This window comes from Scyliorhinus canicula, chromosome 1 (assembly GCF_902713615.1).
Source record: "Scyliorhinus canicula chromosome 1, sScyCan1.1, whole genome shotgun sequence".
Classification (NCBI taxonomy): domain Eukaryota; kingdom Metazoa; phylum Chordata; class Chondrichthyes; order Carcharhiniformes; family Scyliorhinidae; genus Scyliorhinus; species Scyliorhinus canicula.
This window is the reverse complement of record NC_052146.1, coordinates 76,319,722-76,343,277: the sequence shown is the minus strand read 5'-3', so window position 1 is coordinate 76,343,277 and position 23,556 is coordinate 76,319,722. Positions and strand designations below refer to the sequence as shown.

The window sequence follows — 23,556 nt, the reverse complement described above, 5'->3', positions numbered from 1 at the left end:
AGGAGTCTAGGTAACATTTTAACCAGTCAATTCCACACACAGTAGAAGTGCAGCCACTGTCCAATAAAGCACAATTGAAGGATTCTGCAACCAACACCCTCAATACCGGCGTAAAACTGCTTGTTAATAGGACAATGCCTTCTTTCTGGTCACTATCTTTTTCCTCTTCTGACTCTTCCGTGTCATGTGTCACTTCAAACAATATTATAACGTGTTGGACAGTTGAAAGCGTAATGGTATTGAGAGTCACATCGAAAACATAAATTTATCACGCTCCGTGAATTTCTGGGGTTCATCTTCCTATTGTAGGTTCTAACTGGATTTCTGTCTTCATAAATTCCGGGTCCCGATCTCCTTCTATAGTCTTGGAACCTGTTCATAGCCGTACGATTTTGCCATCCTGTTAGTAGCGTATCCTCCATATTCTGCTTTATTGCAGGCTGACCTATTTGGGTCATCAGAGCCATCTCAAATGTTTCCCCAGAAACTTTTTTAAAGCTTCTGTCATTTGATTGAATAAGGTAGCCTTATCCACAAACTGAACTCCTGTCTGCCAAATTCCATTATATAGTCTTCAATGGAGAAATCCTCTATTTTCTGGAACCTATCAAAATCCGACCATGCTTCATATGCACTTAACAAGTCATCTTTCTTATAAATCTTATCCATATAACATAATAGAGTCTGTAGACCTACTTTTGAGTCTAACTCTTCCAATTCCAGCTCAGAAAACACTTTGCCTCGGATTTTACTGTCATAAGGTAGAGAAAGAGCCAATGCCATACCTTGTTTTCTCTTTACCAAGGCAGTTACTTTAGTCCACATAACTACTGCACTTCTCAATTGGTCATACGACCCCTTTCAGTAAATAAGGGGGCTAGTCATATCCAGCCATCTTTATCCTAGGTTCAGCCATATATCTTTGGGTTTTTTTTTCTTCTCACTAACTCCTTGGTTTGGTCTGGAAAAGTTGTATCTTTCAACCCATCACATTTGCACAGCAACCATCCTCTGCTACCATTTGTTATACGTTTAGCTGCTGTTGTATAAAGAGTCAAAGGTTCTGCTCCTTTTCCACAAACACCTTTAATTTACTGCAACAGACTCTGCACAAATCTCTAACATCACATCACCTGACACAAAGACCACCTGAAGCCCCTTTACATATCAGTGTCAATTATTGGATGCTTAATATAAATGAGACAACTAATTGGAATGTCTCTTAACCCATTACTTAACACCCCGGCCCGGGAGGAAGGCTGCCAAGCGCCGGCGTTCGCCGGGCCTAGGCGCAGGTGGCTGATGCGGTCCGTGCCGTGGGCAATATCGTCTGTTGGCATCCAGTGCAGGAAGAAGCTACATGACCTCCTCAGGGCGGTCAGCGTGAGTAGACAGCGCTGTGCCCCTGGCACTAGCCCCCTAATCGTACATGTCGTCTTGTATCTTGCAGGACCTGCCAGAGATGGGGCAGGTCCATCTGGAGTTCCCCGCCCACTGCCAGAGCCGGTGCCCACCGGGCGACCAAGCATTGATGGGGAGAGCAGCCCGAAGACCAGCCACCCCGCCCGAGATGCAGGACACCCTGGAGGAGGATATGGACTTTCCGTCACAGCTATCTCCAACACCCTCCACCATCTCGGAGACTATCACCTCGGTTGGGCACTGTAGTGAAGAGGCTTCTGGGACATTATCTGGTGCGCACCACACATCGCATCCGGTACAGCAGGTGAAGGCAGGAGCAGCCGAGGGCCCGAGCGGTTGGAAGGCAGGCCGGTCCCAGAAAGCAGCTGCCTTCCAGCCGGGCTCCTAGAACATCCAGTCCCAGCCACAGTGGATATGCAGTCAGAGACACAGGGACTACAGAAGGGGATGACGGCAGGCATCCAGCATCTGCAGGTGCAGGTGGAAGAGTCCATCCGTGTGCAGGAGGTGGTGCGGTCATGCATGCCACCCAGGCCGACACCGCACGGGTGGTGTCTGTGGTGGAGGCAATGGGGGCGATGGTGTCATATATGGGTCTGAGTGTCCAAGGCCTGGAGCATTATGTGCAGGCGGGGGCTGAGGCCCAGGACAGGGCTGCCCTCTCACAGGCAGTCATGTGCCGGAGCCACCTGAACATTGCAGTGGCACTCCTCAGGGTGTCCCAGTCACAGCAGGCCACAGCTGAGAACGTCGGCCGCATTGCCCAGGCGCTGGCTGGCGTGGCAGAGACACTGAGCAGGGTGGCTCAGTCACTGGCTGATGTGGCACAGACCCTCAGGGTGGTGGCACAGTCGCAGTGTGACATGGCGCAGTCCCAGACAGATGGTCCACTCCCTGTGCTCCATGCCCGCGAATGAGCAGACCCTGCTCTAGACCAGAGCGGGCCTCCAGGACTGGCAGCGCCAGGTGGCGGGGAGTGAATTATTATTGGACGGTGATTATAGTATGGTAAGGAAGTGGATAGTGGGGGAGGGGTCTGTATGGGAGCGGATGGAGGCAGCCTCTTGTAAGGGTACTAGTTTGGGAGCGCTGTTGAAGGCGCCTCTGCCGTTCTCACCAGTCAGGTACTCTACAAGTCCAGTAGCAGTGGCGGCCCTGAGGATGTGCGGGCAGTGGCGACAGGTCTTGAGGCTTGAAGGGGCCTCGGTTTAGACTCCTATCTGCGGGAATCATAGGTTTGCTCCGGGGGGACTGGACGGGGTGTTTCAGGGTTGGCAATGGGCGGAGATCGAGTGGTTTGGGGATTTATTCGTGATGGAGGCAGCTTCCTGAGCTTAAAAGGACTGGTAGAGGAGTATGAGTTGCCCAACAGAAATGGGTTCCGATACTTACAGGTGCGGAACTACATGAGAAAACATGTGCCCCCCTTTCCTGATCTGCCGCCCCGGGGTGCTGTCGGAAACAGGTTGGAGAGGACAGGGTGTCAGAGTTATATAAGGAATTGATGGACTGGGAGGGCACCCCGATAGGAGTAGCGAAAGTGGGAGGAGGGACTGGGGGGTGGGCTGGAGGCTGGGCTATGGGAGAAAGCTTTGAGGAGGGTGAATGGGTCCTCTTTGTGAGCCAGGCTGAGTCTCATTCAATTTAAGGTAGTCTATAGGGCACATTTGACGGTGGCCAGAATGAGTAGGTTCTTTGAGGGGGTGGAAGATAGGTGTGGGCAGTGTGCGGGGGATCCGCAAATCATGTTCACATGATCCAGATACGGATCCTGTTGGGGTGGAGGGACTCGGAGCCTCCGAAACCGGGGATATGGGTGAGCGACCTCGCGGAATTCCTTAGATTGGAGAAAATTAAATTCGCCTTAATGGGGGGTCTATGAAAGGGTTCACCAGGAGATGGAAACCGTTCATTGACTTCTTCCAGGACAGTTAAGTCGGTTGGTTGGGGGGGGGGGGGGGTAAACCGGGGTTAACAAGAAAAAGTGGAGGTAGAGAGGGTGGGTGTGGGTATGATAGGGAGGGTGCGGCGCGGTTGTAGGTTCCTCATTGAGGTACAATGTGACCTTTCGTTTGTTATCTTTTGGTTATCTTTTTGATCTTGGTTGTGGTTGTGTTTATTTATAAATACCTTAATAAAAATAATTTTAAAAAGAGGCTTCCCGTTTCACCAAACTACATCCAAATCAAATAGATTGAAAAGTCAAAACCACCTTATATATACCACACAATACAGGGATGATTATCAAGTCTGGATGAACGTCTTGTCCTGGTCCAATGAAGATATTTAAACTGCCTTTATAAAAGTTTTTGCACTGCCTTGACTTGAAGTCTTAGAGGCTGCTAGATCTAAAACTGGTCCTGTCGGTTGCTAGATATAAAACTGGCTCCCAGATGGCTAGATGTAAAATGGTCTCCAGGCTGCTGGATGTAAATTTGTGTTACTGCTGTTACTAGGCAAGAGAACTTAAATTATCCAGAAATTGCAGAGGAATAAGCAAAATAATATGGATGGTGAAATCTGAAACAAGAACAGAGGATGCTGGAAAAACTCAGCTGGTCTGCTAGCACCTACTCGAGAAACCGAGTTAACGTTTTGAGCCCTATGACTCTTCGCAGAACTGAAAGGAGGGAGAATGTGTTAGAGCTGTGGAAATTGCAAGAATAATTGTTAAGAACAAACAACAATTAGCACAGCTGGAGGAGGGGGTGGAGATATTTTTAAAAAAGAAGTGTGGGGAATGGTTAAGATAAGGGAGAAAGGTCAAAATCTAAAGCTGCCAAACTCAACATTGAGTCTTGAGAGCTGCAATGAGCCCAACAGAAAGTTGGGACGCTGCTGCTCCAGCTAGTGCCGGGCTTCGCTGGAGCATTGCAGCAGGCCAGGGTTGGACATTTGGGCATGAGAGCAAGGTGCATCAGATGCAAGGGAAGTAGAATGCTCTACGATAAATTTGGCGCAGATTTATTAGGTGAATGGTTTCATTTTGAAATGAATGATCCGATAATTCTAACAGAATTTTGGATGGGCTCAATGTCATATATGATGGAAGGTAGGAGGTTGCTCAAGAGAGCTTTTGGTAGCATTGAGTTTGAAGGGAACGAAAGCATGGATGGTAGTTTCTTACCTTCAGGTCAACATTTGGCCTAATTTCTTACTCTGAATCGCCAGTGTGTATTTTTCATTGCATTTATAAAACAGTGCAGAATGAAATCTAAAAATCCTTGTCCATTACTATTAGAGTTATATCACAGGCTATTACTGGATAATTTAAGTTCTCTATCAATACAGACTGACCCAGGTCTCTTTGTATTTTCACTAGATCCTATTCTCTATGCTTTCTTTAGTGTTATATATAGTCGGTAAAAGCTGCTCAGCCCAGTGTTAGTAAAGTGTTAATGGTGGAACTTACCATATTAACCAGCACTGTTTCTTGATAGGACTGTGTGGTCCATTTGGACTGAACAGTTGGACAAGAAGGAAAGAAATCGCAAAATGGATGATTTAGCAATGCAGCATTGGGCAGAAACCTTGCAGCACAAGGTATGTATGATGGTAGATTTTGCACGTGTCATAATGATTTTCACACCAATGCATTCAGGAAATCTTGGCTTTCTGTTGTACGTGTCCACTTTGGTGAATAGTCTCACTATATCGGCCTTTCTGTATCCATATTTGCAATGTTGAAAATCCTTGAAAGAAAGAATTACATAACACTGTGGAACTCGTAAAATATTCATTGTCTGTTCATTTTCATATTTCACTCTTCTAACCCACCCTTTCAAAGTCCAGTTCCAAGGACATCAGCCAGCGGCCATACGGCCTCGAGAGTGAGTGTCAGCATGAGAACCACAGAGGACATCATAGAACATAGAACGATACAGCGCAGTACAGGCCCTTCAGCCCACGATGTTGCACCGACATGGGAAGTCAAAAACTAAAGACCATCTAACCTACACTATGCCATTATCATCCATATGCTTATCCAATAAACTTTTAAATGCCCTCAATTTTGGCGAGTGCCAGGCTGTTGCAGGTAGGGCATTCCACGGCCTCACCACTCTTTGCGTAAAAAACCTACCTCTGACCTCTGTCCTATATCTATTACCCCTCAATTTAAGGCTATGTCCCCTCGTGCTAGTCACCTCCATCCGCGGGAGAAGGCTCTCACTGTCCACCCTATCTAACCCTCTGATCATTTTGTATGCCTCTATTAAGTCACCTCTTAACCTTCTTCTCTCTAACGAAAACAACCTCAAGTCCATCAGCCTTTCCTCATAAGATTTTCCCTCCATACCAGGCAACATCCTGGTAAATCTCCTCTGCACCCGTTCCAAAGCTTCTACGTCCTTCCTATAATGAGGCGACCAGAACTGTACGCAATACTCCAAATGCGGCCGTACTTGAGTTTTGTACAACTGCAACATGACCTCATGGCTCCGGAACTCAATCCCTCTCCCAATAAAGGCCAACACACCATAGGCCTTCTTCACAACCCTATCAACCTGGGTGGCAACTTTCAGGGATCTATGTACATGGACACCGAGATCCCTCTGCTCATCCACACTACCAAGAATTTTACCATTAGCCAAATATTCCGCATTCCTGTTATTCTTTCCAAAGTGAATCACCTCACACTTCTCCACATTAAACTCCATTTGCCACCTCTCAGCCCAGCTCTGCAGCTTATCTATGTCCCTCTGTAACCTGCAACATCCTCCCGCACTGTCTACGACTCCACCGACTTTAGTGTTGTCTGCAAATTTACTCACCCATCCTTCTGCACCCTCCTCTAGGTCATTTATAAAAATGACAAACAGCAACGGTCCCAGAACAGATCCTTGTGGTACGCCACTCGTAACTGAACTCCATTCTGAGCATTTCCCATCAACCACCACCCTCTGTCTTCTTTCAACTAGCCAATTTCTGATCCACATCTCTAAATCACCCTCAATCCCCAGCCTCCGTATTTTCTGCAATAGCCGACCGTGGGGAACCTTATCAAACGCTTTACTGAAATCCATATACACCACGTCAACTGCTCTACCCTCGTCTACCTGTTCAGTCACCTTCTCAAAGAACTCGATAAGGTTTGTGAGGCATGACCTACCCTTCACAAAACCATGCTGATTATTCCTAATCATATTATTCCTATCTAGATGATTATAAATCGTATCTTTTATAATCCTCTCCAAGACTTTACCCACAACAGACGTGAGGCTCACCGGCCTATAGTTACCGGGGTTATCTCTATTCCCCTTTTTGAACAAAGGGACCACATTTGCTATCCTCCAGTCCTCTGGCACTATTCCTGTAGCCAATGATGACATAAAAATCAAAGCCAAAGGCTCAGCAATCTCTTCCCTGGCTTCCCAGAGAATCCTAGGATAAATCCCATCAGGCCCCGGGGACTTATCTATTTTCACCTTGTCCAGAATAGCCAACACTTCTTCCCTACGCACCTCAATGCCATCTATTCTGATAGCCTGGGTCTCAGCATTCTCCTCCACAACATTATCTTTTTCCTGAGTGAATACTGACGAAAAGTATTCATTTAGTATCTCGCTTATCTCCTCAGCCTCCACACACAACTTCCCACCACTGTCTTTGACTGGCCCTACTCTTACCCTAGTTATTCTTTTATTCCTGACATGCCTATAGAAAGCTTTTGGGTTTTCCTTGATCCTACCTGCCAAAGACTTCTCATGTCCCCTCCTTGCCCGTCTTAGCTCTCTCTTTAGATCCTTCCTCGCTTCCCTGTAACTATCAAGCGCCCCAACTGAAACTTCACGCCTCATCTTCACATAGGCCTCCTTCTTCCTCTTAACAAGAGATTCCACTTCTTTGGTAAACCACGGTTCCCTCGCTCGACCCCTTCCTCCCTGCCTGACTGGTACGTACTTATCAAGAACACGCAATAGCTGTTCCTTGAACAAGCTCCACATATCCAGTGTGCCCAACCCTTGCAGCCTACTTCTCCAACCTACACATCCTAAGTCATGTCTAATGGCATCATAATTTCCCTTCCCCCAGCTATAACTCTTGCCCTGCGGGGTATACTTATCCCTTTCCATCACTAACGTAAAGGTCACTGAATTGTGGTCACTGTCTCCAAAGTGCTCACCTACCTCCAGATCTAACACCTGGCCTGGTTCATTACCCAAAACCAAATCCAATGTGGCCTCACCTCTTGTTGGCCTGTCAACATATTGTGTCAGGAAACCCTCCTGCACACATTGTACAAAGAACGACCTATCTAATGTACTCGAACTATATCTTTTCCAGTCAATATTTGGAAAGCTAAAGTCTCCCATAACAACTACCCTGTTACTTTCGCTCTTTTCCAGAATCATCTTCGCCATCCTTCCCTCTACATCCCTAGAACTATTAGGTGGCCTATAGAAAACTCCCAACAGGGTAACCTCTCCTCTCCTGTTTCTAACCTCAGCCCATACTACCTCGGAAGAAGAGTCCCCATCTAGCATCCTTTCCGCCACCGTAATACTGTCCTTGACTAGCAGCGCCACACCTCCCCCTCTTTTGCCCCCTTCTCTGACCTTACTAAAACACCTAAACCCCGGAACCTGCAACAACCATTCCTGTCCCTGCTCTATCCATGTCTCTGAAATGGCCACAACATCGAAGTCCCAGGTACCAACCCATGCTGCCAGTTCCCCTACCTTAATTCGTATACTCCTGGCATTGAAGTAGACACACTTCAAACCACCTACCTGAACACTGGCACCCTCCTGCGAAGTCAAATCTGTGCTCCTGACCTCTATACTCTCAATCTCCCGTACCCCAAAACTACAATCCAAGTTCCCATGCCCCTGCTGATTTAGTTTAAACCCCCCCAAAGAGCACTAACAAATCTCCCCCCCAGGATATTGGTGCCCCTCAGGTTCAGAGTAGACCATCCTGTCTATAGAGATCCCACCTTCCCCAGAAAGAGCCCCAGTTATCCAGAAATCTGAATCCCTCCCGCCTGCACCATCCCTGTAGCCACGTGTTTAATTGCTCTCTCTCCCTATTCCTCGTCTCACTATCACGTGGCACGGGCAACAACCCAGAGATAACAACTCTGTTTGTTCTCGCTCTGAGCTTCCATCCTAGCTCCCTAAAGGCCTGCCTGACATCCTTGTCCCCTTTCCTACCTATGTCGTTAGTGCCAATGTGGACTACGACTTGGGCTGCTCCCCTTCCCCCTTAAGGACCCGAAAAACACGATCCGAGACACCACGTACCCTTGCACCTGGGAGGCAACATACCAAACGTGAGTCTCTCTTGCTCCCACAAAATCTCCTATCTGTGCCCCTGACTATTGAGTCCCCAATTACTAATGTTCTACTCCTATCCCCCCTTCCCTTCTGAGCAACAGGGACAGACTCCGTGCTAGAGTCCCGTACCCCATGGCTTACCCCTGGCAAGTCCCCCCCCCCCCCCCCACAAGTATCCAAAACGGTATACTTGTTACTCAGGGGAACGACCGCAGGGGGTCCCTGCACTGACTGCTTCTTCCCAGTCCCTCTTACCATCTATTTCCAGTCTTTGGTGTAACTATTTCCCTGAAGCTCCTACCTATGACCCCCCTCTGCCTCCCGAATGATCCGAAGTTCATCCAACTCCAGCTCCAGTACCATAACTCGGTCTTGGAGGAGCTGGAGATGGCTGCACTTCCTGCAGGTAAATCAGCAGGGACACTAACGGCATCCCTCACCTCAAACATCCTGCAGGAGGAACATTGCACTGCCTTCCCTGCCATCCCTCTTAGTTCCCACCAAGTTCTGGTAAACAAATATAAAATAAATTTAAAAAAAAAATAATATAATATAGCACTTACCTGCTCGCACCAATGGGTCTTCTTATTAGGTTAGAGGAGGAGTTATTATTAGGTTAGAGGAGGAGTTATTATTAGGTTAGAGGAGGAGTTATTATTAGGTTAGAGGAGGAGCTGATCATGGCTGATTCTTGCTCCATCTTTGGGTGTTGTCCACCCGTAAGCACTTCACTGCCAGGAGGCATGGGGTGATAATCAGGAGTGATGACTTTGCGTGAATATTTCCCCTTCTGCAGCTGGTGAGGCCATTGGTAGGAACCTAGCTGCATTTCACATTAAGGGAGTCTCTTATTCTGAATTGTACAGGCCATTTACTGAACCATCAGGGCAGGTTTTTTTTAGTGGAATACCAATGCATTGCTCAGGGATAATGTAGCAAAGTAAATTGAATGAACAGAATGGCTACCTGGTGAATTCAGTTTTTTGCAGAGGATTGTAGTGAATGTGGTGCTTTTTTATGAGGCCTAGAACATTGTTTTCAAAAGTCAATATTGGACAAATTTTAGGGGGGAAAACAATCTGTAATTGCGCTTCAGCCCATATGCCTCTTTCCTCTGATGGGCCTGCATATTCACAGCAAGGGGAAAGGTCAAGTGTCTGACTTCTTCCCCATCCAGAGGTTCCACAATAGTTTGGTCAACTAGACTGACTAACCCCTCGCCCACTGTGCACGGTAACACAATTGTTAGCACTGCTGCTTCACAATGTCAGCGACCTGGATTCGATTCCAGCCATGGGTGACTGTGAGGAGTTTGCACTTTCTCCCCATGTCTGTGAGTTTCCTCCGGGTGATGGGGTTCTAGGAGGTCGAATTGAGGTTTATAAAAGGTATTGACAAAGTACATATCGAGTGGATGCTTCCTTTTGTAGGGCAATCTAGAACAAGAAGTCATAGTTTTACAATAATAATAATATTTATTGTCACAAGTAGGTTTACATTAACACTGCAATGAAGTTACTGTGAAAATCCCCTAGTCGCCACATTCCGGTGCCTCTTCGGGTACACAGAGGGAGAATTCAGAATGTCCAAATTATGCAACAGTACATCTTTTGGGACTTATGGGAGGAAACCGGAGGAAACCCACGCAGACGGGGAAAATGTGCAGACTCCGCACAGGTAGTGACTCAAGCCGGGAATCAAACCTGGGACCCTGGTGCAGTGAAGCAACAGTGCTAACCACTGTGCTACTGTGCCGCCCCAGGATAAGGGGTAGCAGACTTGAAACAGATGAGGATAAATTACTTCTCTCCAAAGGGTCATGAATGTGTGGAATTCACTACCCCAGAGCACTGTGGATGCTGGGACTTTGAGTAAATTTAAGGAGAAGATGAACAGATTTTTAATTAGTAATAGGTTGAAGGGTTATGGAGAACAGGCAGGAGAGTGGAGTTGTGGCTGAGGTGAGATCAGCCATGATTGTATTGAATGGTGGAGTGGACTCGAGGGGCTGAATTGCCTACTCCTGCTCCTAGTTCTTATGTTTTCTCCCACAGTCCAAAGATATGCAGGTTAGGTGGATTGGCCATGATCAATGCATGGGGTTATGGAGACAGGGGGGGGGGGGGGAACAAAAAAACCAATCACAAATGAAACTTAAAACGTCAAACCAAAATATGATTGAGGCACCCCAGTCACCGCGGCGCATAGCGAGCACAGAAGGCATCAGTGGTGTCTGTGGACACCCCGTGCTCCCTCTCCAGGGACACCCAGCTGCAAATATAGCCACGGTAGAGGGGCAGACAGTTGGGTCGGATGACACCCCCTCCCACCCCCAACCCCTTCCCTGATACCTGGTTCAGTTCCCTCCCTCGTCATCTTCTTCTCCCCCCCCACCCCCAGCAACAACCCCTTGTAACCTAACCCCTGCCATATACTGGCTGTGTACACACTCCCCACCTCGCTCCCGTTGACTAGCTCAAAGCAGCTAGCCTGGTGGCTCTCAACTCCGGCGCCACCATGTCTCACACCTATTGTCCCCCTCCTCTCTGACACCAAACCGCCGTTCATTATCTCCCGTGCCTGACCCTTTGTGACACTATGGTAACACTCCTGTTCGCCAATGGCCAGCTCCTAAACTCATTAATGTGTGTAGTTCCTATTTAGGATTTTCTTCCTATTGCTAAGAAATGCATTCCCAGTGCGTCCAACGAACCCGCATTTGAAGTTGGCAGAGGAACAGTTCTTTTGTGCTTTGCTCCACAAAGGACGGGTGTATTTTTTTTGGAATCCTTGTGCGGCAACTGAATGCAAAAGCCTGCATGCAGGATGTCTGGCAGTTTCGAAACTGTTCTCTCTCGGGCAGTTTTCAAAGCCTGTACATTGTCACCATTTGTTTAAATTAGTTCAAACAATTTAGTGTTTGTTTTTGTTCAATGTGTTTTTTTCTAAATAAAGAATTTGTATTTAAAAAAAAGAATAGATGTGAATATTCCTTCAATCTTTCAACTAAAGTTTGTTGTCTGAAGCACTTTGTTTCAAGCTGCTTTAATTCTCTAAGCTACATTTTCCAGCTCGGAAAGGCCTTTCAGTCTAACCCCTTAAAGCACCGTATTTAATCTAATGGCAATATTACTAATGTCAATTTCACCAAAGCCCTTTTGGCACTGCAGTCACAAAATCTAACAGACCAGAAATGATGGAAACTTGCCAAGGTAATAGCGGGTACACAGATGCTCTGGACCTGCACAATAATTAAAGCAAAATACTGTGGATACTGGAAATCTGAAATAAAAAGAAAATGTGGGGAAAAACTCAGCAGGTCTGGCAACATCTGTGGACCTGCTTTTCAGCCAGCAGAAGGGGAAGGCAGAGAGTTGGTCAGGTGGAAAACAGTACAATAGAATCGAGCCTTTAAGGACATGTGCCATTCACATGTTTGTTTTGTGATAGCTACGTTTAAAAAAAAAAGCATTGGTTTCAACAGTGGATGGGCTGTGTCTCAAGATGTATTTATTTCTTCCTGATTCTTCCTCAATGTTCATGATTTGTTGTGTTCATGTGCCTGAATGAGTTGAACTGCTCCCTGCTCTCAAAGCCAAAGCTATTCTGTGTTCATCCAGCAGGTGGCAGGCATGTTTGTGTGTGTCTGTATTTAACTGACTGGAATCTGTTATCTATAGTTCTGCAGCCCCACTGAACAGCTGATCTGAACGGTGACAAAACCAGTCAAACAATATGGGCACAGTGAGATAGAACATTCCAGAACCTTTAATAAAGGCAGGCTCGGCTATCTTTATAGAAGAATAACACAACACAGGAATAGGCCCTTCAGCCCTCCAAGCCTCTACCAGTCATGATACAACCCTTGGCCAAAACCCTCAGCACTTCCTAGTGCCGTATCCCTCTATACTCATTCTATTCATGTGTTTGTCGAAATGCCTTTTGAATGCCGTTAATGTACTGCTTCCATAATCTCCCCGGCAGTGCGTTCCAGCCACTCACATCCTCCGTGTAAAAAAAAAAAACCTGCCTTGCACATTTCCTCTAAACTTTGGCCCATGGACCTTAAATCTATCGCCCCTAGTGACTGACCCCTCCACCCTGGGAAAGAATGGCTGCCCATCCACTCTATCCATGGCCCTTGTAATCTTGTAGACCTCTATCAGGTCGCCCCTGAACCTCCGTCATTCTAATGAAAACAGTCCGAGTTTATTCAGCCTCTCCGCATAGTTAACACCTTCCAGACCAGGCAACATCCTGGTAAACTTCCTCTGCACCCTCTCCAAAGCCTCCACATCTTTCTGGTAGTGTGGCGACCAGAATTGTGCGCAATATTCCAAGTGTGGCCGTACCAAGGTTCTATACAACTGCAGCATGACATGTCAGTTTTTAATAATAATCTTTATTATTGTCACAAGCAGGCTTATATTAACACTGCAAATAAGTTACTGTGAAAAGCCCCGAGTTGCCACATTCCGGCGCCTGTTCGGTTACACGGGGAGAATTCAGAATGTCCAATTCACCTAACAGCACGTCTTTCGGGACCTGTAGGAAGAAACCGGAGCACCCGGAGGAAACCCATGCAGACACAGAGAGAACGTGCAGAGTCCGCACAGACAGTGACCCAAGCCGGGAATCGAACCTGGGACACTGGCACTGTGAAGCAACTGTGCTGCCCATACTCGATGCCCATCCAATGAAGGCAAGCATTCTGTATGCTTTCTTGAATACCTTATCCACAAAGATCTGTGGACCTGTACGCCCAGATGTCTCTGACTTTCTCAATTCCTAAGAGTTTTGATATTTACTGTATATTTCCCCTCTGTTAGACCTACCAAAATGCATTATCTCACATTTGTCCAGATTAAACTCCATTTGCCATTTCTCTGCCCAAGTCACCAACCTATCTATGTCCTGCTGTATCCTCTGACAATCCTGAACATTATCTGCCACTGCACCAACCTTGATGTCATCCGCCAACTTACTAATCAGACCAGCTACATTTTCCTCCAAATCGTTTATGTATACTACAAACAACAGAGGCCCCAGCACAGATCGCTGTGGAACAGCACATGTCACAACCTCCCATTCAGAAAAACACCCTTCTACTACCTCCTGTGACCAAGCCAGTTCTGTATACATGTCACCTCACCTCTGATTCTGTGTGACTTCACCTTTTATACCAGTCTGCCATGAGGGATCTTGTCAAGGGCTTTACTGAAGTCCATGTAAAGAACATCCGCCACCCTCTCCTCATCAATCATCTTTGTCACCTCCTCAAAAACCCGATCAAGTTACTGAGGCACGACCTCCCCTTCACAAAACCATGCTGTCTATCACTAATGAGTCCAAATGAGTATAAATCCTGTCCCTGAGAATTCTCTCCAATAATTTACCTACTACTGACGTGAGGCTCACCAGCCTATAGTTTCCTGGATTATCACTGCTACCTTAACAGCGGTACCACATTAGCTATTCTCCAGTCCTCTGGGAACTCACCTGTAGCCAATGAGGACACAAAGATGTCAGTCAAAGCCCCAGCAATTTCCTCCCTTGCTTCCCTCAGTATTCTGGGGTAAATCCCATCTGGCCCAGGTGACCTATCTGCCATAATGTCTTTTAAAACACCCAATACCGCTTCCTTTTTGATGTCAACATGGCCCAGACTATCCACACACCCTACCCAAGAATCATCCTCCACAAAGTTCTTTTCTTTGGTGAACACTGATGCAAAGTACTCATTTAGTACCTCACCCATTTCCTCTGGCTCAACACAGATTCCTCCCACTGTCCCTAAGTGGTGCAATCCTTTCCCTGGCCACCCTCTTGCTTTTCACATATGAATAAAAAGCTTTGGCATTCACCTTAATCCTATTTGCCAAAGACTTTTCATGACCCTTTCCTAGCCCTCCTAATTTCCCGTTTAAGTACCGTCCTACTTTCTTTGTACTCCTCAAGTGTTTCGACTGTCCCCCACCCTTCTAGACCGTACAAAAACCTTATTTTTCTTTTTGACAAGGTTCACAATACCCCTCATTATCCAAGGCTCCCTAAACTTCCCGTACTTATCCTTCGTTCTCTCAGGAATGTGACTTTCCTGAAACCTATTCAACTGTCACTTGAAAGACTCCCACATGTCCGATGTTGATTTACCCTCCAACAGCTACACCCAATCCAAATTCTTCAATTCCTGTCTAATGTTATCATAATTTGTCTTTCCCCAGTTTAGCACCTTAACCCAAGGGTTACCCTCATCCCTGTCCAAAGGTACCCTAAAACGTACGGAATTGTGGTCACTATTCCCCTACTGAAACCTCAACCACCTTATTCCTCAATACCAGGTCCAGTACTGCCCCTTCCCTAGTTGGACTATCTATATATTGTATCAAGAAGCCTTCCTGGATACACCTTGCACCTATCCAAAATCTCTCCACCCATCTGTTCCTCAACTCTCGCTGATGGGGGGAGGGGGGCTGTAATAAACCTCCAACATTGTGATTGCCCCTTCCTGTTCCTGAGCTCTACCCAGATTGCCTCATTGTATGAGCCCTCCGAGGTGTCCTCCCGCAGTACGGCTATAATATTTTCCTTAACCAGTAAAGCTACCCCCACCCCTTTTACATCCCCTCTATCTCCTGAAGCATCTATATCCTCCAACATTCAGCTGCCAACCCTGCACTTCCTTTAACCATCATCATAGTTCCAAGTACTAATCAGTGCTCGAAGTTCATCTGCCTTACCTGCTAGACTTCTGCCATTGAAATAAATACACTTCAGACTACTGCGTTTGAGCCGACAGGGTGATGTTGTTGTTCTCTTATTTTTGTTCTCTATTACCCCTTCAGTTATTACACCTTCTAAGTTAACGCTCTGGTTCCCACTCCCTGCCATATTAGTTTAAATCCTCCCGAGTGATTCGAGCAAACCTCCCAGCCAGGACCTCATTGCTCTTCCTGCTTATATCGTTAGGACCTATGTGTACTATGACCTCTGGCTGTTCACCCTCCCCCTTTAGGATGTCCTCTGTTCGGTCAGAGACAGACATCCTTGACCCTGGCACCAGAGAGGCAACATAACATCCTGGAGTCTCTTTCACATCCACAGAAGCACCAATCAGTGCTCCTTACTATAGAGTCTCTTATAACTATTGCTCTCCTGCACTTTGCCCTCCCCTGCTGAGCAACAGAGCCAGTTGTGGTGCCACGGTTCTGACTGCTGTTGTTTTCCTCTGATAGGCTATCCCCCCAACAGTATCCAAAATGGTATACTTGTACGAGAGGGGGACAGCCACAGGGGAATTCTGCACTGACTCCTGCCCTTTCTAGCGGTCACCCATCTGTCTGCCTATGTCTTGGGTGTGACCACGTCTCTATAACTCCTATCTATGATCTATGAAATCCTGGGGCTGATTTAGCTCACTGGGCTAAATCGCTGGCTTTTAAAGCAGACCAAGCAGGCCAGCAGCACGGTTCAATTCCCGTATCGGCCTCCCCGGACAGGCGCCGGAATGTGGCGACTAGGGGCTTTTCACAGTAACTTCATTGAAGCCTACTCGTGACAATAAGCGATTTTCATTTTTCATTTCATGATGCTTTCTGCCGCCTGCATGCTCCTAAGTGCATCCAATTGCCATTCAAACGAACCACACGGTCTGTGAGGAGTTGCCATTAGTTACACTTCCTGCAGGTGTATTATTTGGCAAGGACATGAAAGCCAAGTCCAATGCTGGCGTCAACACATTGGCTTTCCAGCATGAAAGTGCCCAGGAACCTTGGCTTTTCTACTTTCCAAACCTGGTCTGCTGAAACTAATGCCCTTACTGCTATTCTGCCTATGGTTAGCTCATTTTTAGTCATTGCCTGGAAAATATAGAATCCCTACAGTGCAGAAGGAGGCTAATTGGTCCATCGAGTCTGCACCGACCCGCTGAAAAAGCACTCCACCCAAGTCCACTCCCTATCCAAGACTGCACATCTTTGGACACAAAGGGGCAATTTAGCATGGCCAATTCACTTAACCTGCACATCTTTGGATTGTGGGAGGAAATGGGAGCTCCCGGAAGAAACCCACATGGACATAAGTTGAATGTACAAACGCTTAAAAGATTTGAACCCAGATCCCTGGCGCCGTGAGGCAGCAGTGCTGACCACCGTGCCACCCATATGCTCAGGATGGATCTGAGTGAGATTCAAAACGTGAAACTAACTCTATTTGTCGGATGCTGACTTGTTTCTGATTTGCACTACTTATTTCTACATATTTTAGAAACATTTTTGAAGATGAACGCTGCGATACATGATAACATTTCGGTTACAATTGGGTAGAAGATGAATGCTGGAAGACTCTATTGCTGTATTTTGTGTGCTGTACCAGTTAACTGACGTTCTCTCTGTTTTGAGTGCAGGCATGGCTTCAGTGGAATGCATTGTTGCATCTATTGCAGCAGGAGCAGGAGAGGGATGCCCAAGCACAGCAAATATACAAGTGCCATTGCCTGCGACGAACTCTGCTGGCTTGGCTGGTATATGTCCAGGTTTGCCGGGATAAGAAATGCCAATACAGTAAGTTGGGATGGAGGGTTGAAACTCCAGTGCGGCTTGGTTTCCTGAACCTTAGCTTTATGAGGTGTCACCGTTAACTGTTCAGAGATTAAATCTGTCTGTGACTAAATTCCAGGGCCGACCAGTGCTCATCATTTATAGTGGGACTTGGTCAGTCTGTCTCATTTTGTCTTTTTATAAGGCACATGAATGCAAACTTCAGGTGAGGACAAGAAAGCTGGATTTTAAGCGAGGGAAATCCAGAGAATCTGATCAAGGCACCTGAAGATACAGACCTCGGTGGTCGGGTGACAGGTGGCATAGGATGTATGAGAGATCAGAGGCATAAAAACAGATATTTTTTTCGGAGTTTGGAAGCAGGGAGTATATATGCTAAAGGATGTGTCATAAAGACATCATAGAGGAAGCAGTGAATTGATTTGAGGATGAGGATTTTAAATTAGTGTTGTGGGGGAGACTGGGCGGACGAGGAGTTTGTCCAAACATGACTTGGATTTACCATGTGTTGCACAGGTTGGAGTTTGTAGAAGATGGTAGGACAGTGAGGACGTGTTAAGAATACTCTAGTCTGGAGGTGACATGGATAAGGATCTCAACAGGGCTGAGGTAGGCATGTTGCAGTCGATAAAATAGACAGTCTAATAATGCCTGAAGCTTGGCTGAGGATAAAACAGCACACTGAGAGTGTGTGTGTTAGTGTGTGTGTGTGTTAGTGTGTGTGTGTGTGTGTGTGTTAGTTGTGTGTGTGTGTGTGTGTTAGTGTTAGTGTTATGGACTTGATAGCAGAAGTAAGACAGTCTAAGCACATTGAACTACAATTAAGAGCGTTGGAGATGGAGACTGCATACTCGATCTGGAGATCCATCTTGTGTGGTGATCGTACGATTTCATTGTTTTAAAGAGAAGGGAACAGGTTCTTCGATGGGCAAGGGAACATCATGATCTCAAGTGGGAAGTCCACTCCATTAGACTGTACCAAAATATAAGTGAGGATCTAGCAAAAAGAAGAGCTGATTTTAATGAGTGAAAGCCGTCTTGTACAACAATAGAGTCAAGTTAGGTATGGTCTATCCAGCTCGCCTTTCAATGACGTTCGGGGGAAATGGCCACCTTTTTGACATGTGGGGAGATGCAGACTTCTTCGTTCAAAACCTCAAGTTGGCTGCTGTTTAATCGGTTTTGTGGCTCTATGGATGGGTGCTTCATTTTTTTAAATGTCTTTTGGGTTTGCTGTTAATGTCTTTGGTTAGATTTGAGGGATCTTTGCTATTTGTTTTTTTATGTCAGTCTATTGTTCCTGATGTTGACTGTTAAACTCTGATGCTGTTTTCCTACAGGAAACCCACTTGCGTGTTAAGGATAAGACTAGGCTACGCAAGGGTTGGGTTGGGCAGATTTTTAACTCCAGTGTCAATGACAGGGCCAGGGGTATGGCAATTTTAATTGATGAGAGTTCAGTTCTCCTCCTTCTTCTCCTTATTGTTTGTGGCTCCCTGTCAAACACCCCAGTCGTCATGATCAATGTTTATGCCCCTAACTGGGGTGACACAAATATTATCAACTCTCTCTTAGCTTCTCCCCCCAACTTTGACTCGCACGAGCTAATTTTAGGAGGCAACTTGAACTGTGTTTTGGATCCTAAATTGGATCGTTCCAAACCTAAATCTCTGTCTCATCTGGGATGGCCAGGGCTTTGTCCTCTTTTTATGGCACAGATGGGGGTGGTAGAGCCCTGGCACTTTGCACCTAAATGACGGGAATGTTTTTTTGTTCACATGTCCATCATGCATATTCCCACATTGATTGTTTTATTTTGGATAGGGCTCTCCTCCCTTTGTAGTTGCAGCTGAGTACTCGGCTATTGTTATTTCTGACCACACCCCACATTTTGGTGGTTTATTGCTGGAGTCTGGCCCCATCCAACGCCCACCATGGAGATTAGATACTGTACTATACTCTGCTGGCAGATAAAAACAATTGTGAGCGTTTGTCTACTTCCAATTATTAAATTAAATTAAATTAAACAAGTCATAGAATCATAGAATTTACAGTGCAGAAGGAGGCTATTCTGCCCATCGAGTCTGCACCGGCCGTTACAAAGAGCACCCTACTCAAGCCCACATATCTACCCTATCCTCATAACCCAGTAAGCCCCAATTAACCTTTTTGGACACACAGGGCAATTTAGCATGACCAATCCACCTAACCCGCACATCTTTGGACTGTGGGAGGAAACCGGAGTACCCGGAGGAAACCCACGCAGACACTGGGAGAACATGCAGACTCCGCACAGACAGTGACCCAGCCGGGAATCGAACCTGGGACCCTGGAGCAGTGAAGCAACTGTGCTAACCACTATGCTACCATGGTGTCCGACTCAATCTCGCCCTCCGTGCAATGGGAGGCTCTTAAGGCTGTTCTTAAGGGGGGAAATTATTTCTTATAGAGTGTACATGCTGAGGACAATGAAGTTGGAGCAGTAGAGGCTGGTGGATTCCATCTTGCAGGTGGATCACCAACACTCACTTCATCCTACTCCAGAGCTATTGGCGGACAGGAAAAAATTACAGACCCAGTTCAAGCTGCTGTCCACTGACAAGGCAGTTAAAGCGCTTCAGGGGTACTTTTATGAGTATTGGGAGAAGGCAAGTCATCTTCTGGCTCACCAACTCAAATGACAGGCGGCCTCCCCTGAGACCCCTCGGATACTCAGTTCGGGTGGCAATCTCGTTTCAGCCCCTCTCCAGGTCATTGCAGCTTTTAAATCCTATTACTGCGACTTGTATAAATCCGAGCCCCATGCAGATAAATCGGCCATGCTTGACTTTGTGGATGGTCTGTCCATCCCAACTGTTGAAGTGGACTAGGGCTGTGAGTAGTTAGACTCCTGTTTTGCCCTGATGAGAGTTTAAAATGTATTGGGCTGATGCAGTCCTGCAAGATCCCGGGTCCAGGTAGCTTCCCGGTCGAGTTTTACAAATAGTTCTTGGAACAGCTCGTACCTTGTCATTGCATATGTTCAATGACTCCCTATCTCGGGGTTCATTGCCTCCAACCCTCACTCAAGCCTCTATTTCCTTGCTCCTTAAGGAGGACAGGGACGCAGCTGAGTAGCGACCCATCTCACTTTTAAATACGGACATTAAACTGCTTGTTGACATTCTGGTGCTCCGGTTGGAGGCTTATCTCCCAAGTATAATTTTAAAGGATCAAGCAGGTTTTGTAAAAGGCCGACAATTATTGGCCAATATACGTTGCCTTTTAAATGTAATTCTTTTGTTCTTCCCTGCACCCAAGCTTGAGGTGATAGTATCTCTTGACTCTGAAAAAGCATTTGATAAGGTTGAATGAGAATATTTATTTGAGATTATAGGGAGATTTGGACTCTGCCATAAATATTTCTCTTGGATCTGCTTGTTATACAATGACCCTACGGACAGCGTTCATACGAACACTCTACACTCAGATTACTTCCCCTTGAAGCCTCCCGTATCAGCCTCCCCGAACAAGCGCCGGAATGTGGCGACTAGGGGTTTTTCACAGTAACTTTATTTGAAGCCTACAATAAGCGATTTTCATTCATTCATTTCATTCAAATAGGAACATTAGATAGGGCTACCCTTTTTACCCACTTTTGTTCGCCTTCGCAATAGAACCTCTCTTATTATGTTGAGGGCCTCTTTTCACTGGAGGGGTATTTGTCTTGATGGGGTGGAGCATAGGTATCGCTTTATGCAGATGACTTACTTCTGTATATTATGAACCCAACTCCCTCCATAGACAACATAATGAAGATACTTAATACCTTTGGCTCCTTGCCTGGCTATTAATTAAATCAAGGCAAGAGGGAATGTTTTCCGGTAGGTGAGATCAATTAGGCTTGTTACCTTTCCGCCTTTCTAATACAAGTTTCCCTATTTTGGGTCCGGGTGTGTCATAACTCCATGAGGATCGTGGAGAAATAATCATTGATCTCCCTGTGGGACTCGTGGAGTACACGCTCTTTAGGTAGGGGGTGGAGGCCAACCACCTGGGGCTCGTTATCAGCAAGTTATAAAAGCAGGCCCAGCTCGGGGTCTGGTGTAACAAATCCTCCTCGATGGTGTTACACTGGGAGTGAGATGCTGCATTACGCAGACTATTGTAAATATGTACATACATTCACCTTCGTTGCTGACTGCTGCTTCCTTATGAGTTATTATAGGATGGTCCACAATTGGGCCTCACTTCATAAGTTAAACGTCTGTAGCCTGATCAATAATGTTAAAGCGGATCTACAGAGGTTGAACAACCTTCCTCTGTCTCTGGCAGGTAGGATCCAAACATTTAAAATGAATGTGCTCCCGAGGTTTCTGATTTTCTTTCAATGCTCCCATTTTTTTGCCCAAATTCTTTTTTTTATTAAGGTTAACAAATTGATATCTGTTTTTATTTGGGTGGGTAAGAATCTCAGAATCCATAGTGTTCACTCCAAAGGGGCGGACAGGCAGGGGGCCTGGCTCTCCCAAATGTATTATTTTATTATTGGGTTGCTAACACACAAAACATTTTGTTGTGGATTAGTGACCCCAATTCTGTTTGGGGCCGAATGGAGGCTCGCTCCTGCACTACCGTTCTCCTTGCCGTAATTACTGCACCATTGTCCTTTTCTCCTGCTAGATATTCCTCAAACCCAGTGGTGTTCTCCTCTCTTGGTATTTGGAAAGTTTCGGCTGAACTTTAAGCTCCTTTCTCTGCCTTCCCTAGCCCCTATTTGTAACAATCACCTTACTTACCTCTGGATTGGATCCAACATTTAAATCTAGGAAAGAAAAGGGACTTGAGAATTTTATGGATCTATTTGTAGAGAGGAGGTTTTCCAGCTTTAGAGAGCTGGCTGACAAATTTCAGCTACCCAATTCTAGCATTTTTGTTATTTTCAAGTTTATGACTTTTCTCGTAAGGCTTTCCTTCCCTTTGTCTTGGCGTCACCTTCTTCCTTGATTAAGAGGTTTATATCCTTGGTTCAGCCTAGTTTCGGACCTATATGGCCATATTCTCTCATTGGATCCTGCCCCACTTAATGGGATGAGGGCGAGATGGGGAAGTGAGCTGGGTCCTATACATACTAGTGAGGCTTGGCGGGAGGCCCCTTACAACGTCAACTCCACGTCCCCAAGTACCCGGTTGAGCCTGATTCAGTTCAAGGTGTTGTACAGGACACACTTGACCAAGGTGAGGATGTGTGGGCTTTTTCCTCCCACAAGTCCCAAAAGACGTGCTTGTTAGGTGAATTGGACATCTGAATTCTCCCTCCGTGTACCTGAACAGGAGCCGTAGTGTGGAGACCAGGGGATTTTCACAGTAACTTTATTGCAGTATAGTGTAAGCCTACTTCTTACACTAATAAATATTATTATTAGATGTGATTGCTGTTTGCTTGCTCCAGATAACCATATGCATATGTTTTGGTCTTGCTCCAAACTCGCCAGTTTCTGGGCGTCTTTTTTTGGCATTATATTGGAGATACTCCAGGTGGATTTAAATCCATGTCCATTGGTCGTCATGTCTGGGGTTTTGGATTCACCGGCGTTTCAGTCTGGGGTAGAGGTGAACATTGTCGCCTTTGCCTCACCGATAGCTTGGAGGTAAATATTGCTTAGTTGGAGGTCTCCCATTCCTCCCAATGCTTCAACCTGGTTGGGCGATTTAATATTATTCCTACACTGAGAGAAAATTAAATACACCCTCAGGGTTTGGTGGGGAAGGTCTACCTGAGATGGCAACCATTGATTTTCTTTTTAAAGTATCTAGACACCATCAGCTTTTAGGGGGTTTAGTTCTAGTGTTTAAGTTTAATTATATGTTTTTGGTTTTATATTTATTTGTCATTTTTGCTTTTGCTCTCTTGCATTCTCGTCTGTTTGTCACTCTCTGCCATACAGGATTGGCTGAACAGGTTTATAAAAGTTGTGTTGTGCAGAAGTACTTTTCATCGTGGAATTCAACCTGGCGTCTTCGAAGAAGCGTCCGTGCACATGAGAATCACATCTGTGATTTGGGCAGGAGGAGCACGCTGCGGAGGGTATTTACCCACTGGAATTACTGTATCCTTTCACCCTGAAACCCACAGATTTGAAACTCTTCTGTGCTTGTGCATTACTAGGGACAAGTTAAGCCATTCACTTGTTGATCAGGTCTGTGGGATCATTCTGAATGGCTGAAAGTGTTTAAAATATACATTAATATATGTGGTAGCTTGACCACAAAAGATAGTGTAAATGCATTGTGAAAGTTAATCTTCTTCAATGGAAGTT

General features: G+C 46.0%; 1 protein-coding gene across 8 annotated transcripts in view; it reads left to right on the top strand.

Annotated features, from left to right (window-relative positions):
• The window catches only part of sfi1 (SFI1 centrin binding protein), a 293,546-nt gene that overhangs the window by 29,929 nt on the left and 240,061 nt on the right, over positions 1 to 23,556 (top strand). For all 8 annotated transcript variants that reach the window (XR_005460253.1, XR_005460252.1, XM_038793413.1 and 5 more), the window contains exons 9-11: positions 4,863 to 4,965; positions 17,104 to 17,260; positions 23,185 to 23,346. Coding sequence is in view for 6 of the 8 variants with exons in the window: in XM_038793413.1 (XP_038649341.1) it covers positions 4,863 to 4,965; positions 17,104 to 17,260; positions 23,185 to 23,346 (422 nt within the window). In the remaining 2 variants the exon portion in view is untranslated. The remainder of the gene's footprint in view (positions 1 to 4,862; positions 4,966 to 17,103; positions 17,261 to 23,184; positions 23,347 to 23,556) is intronic.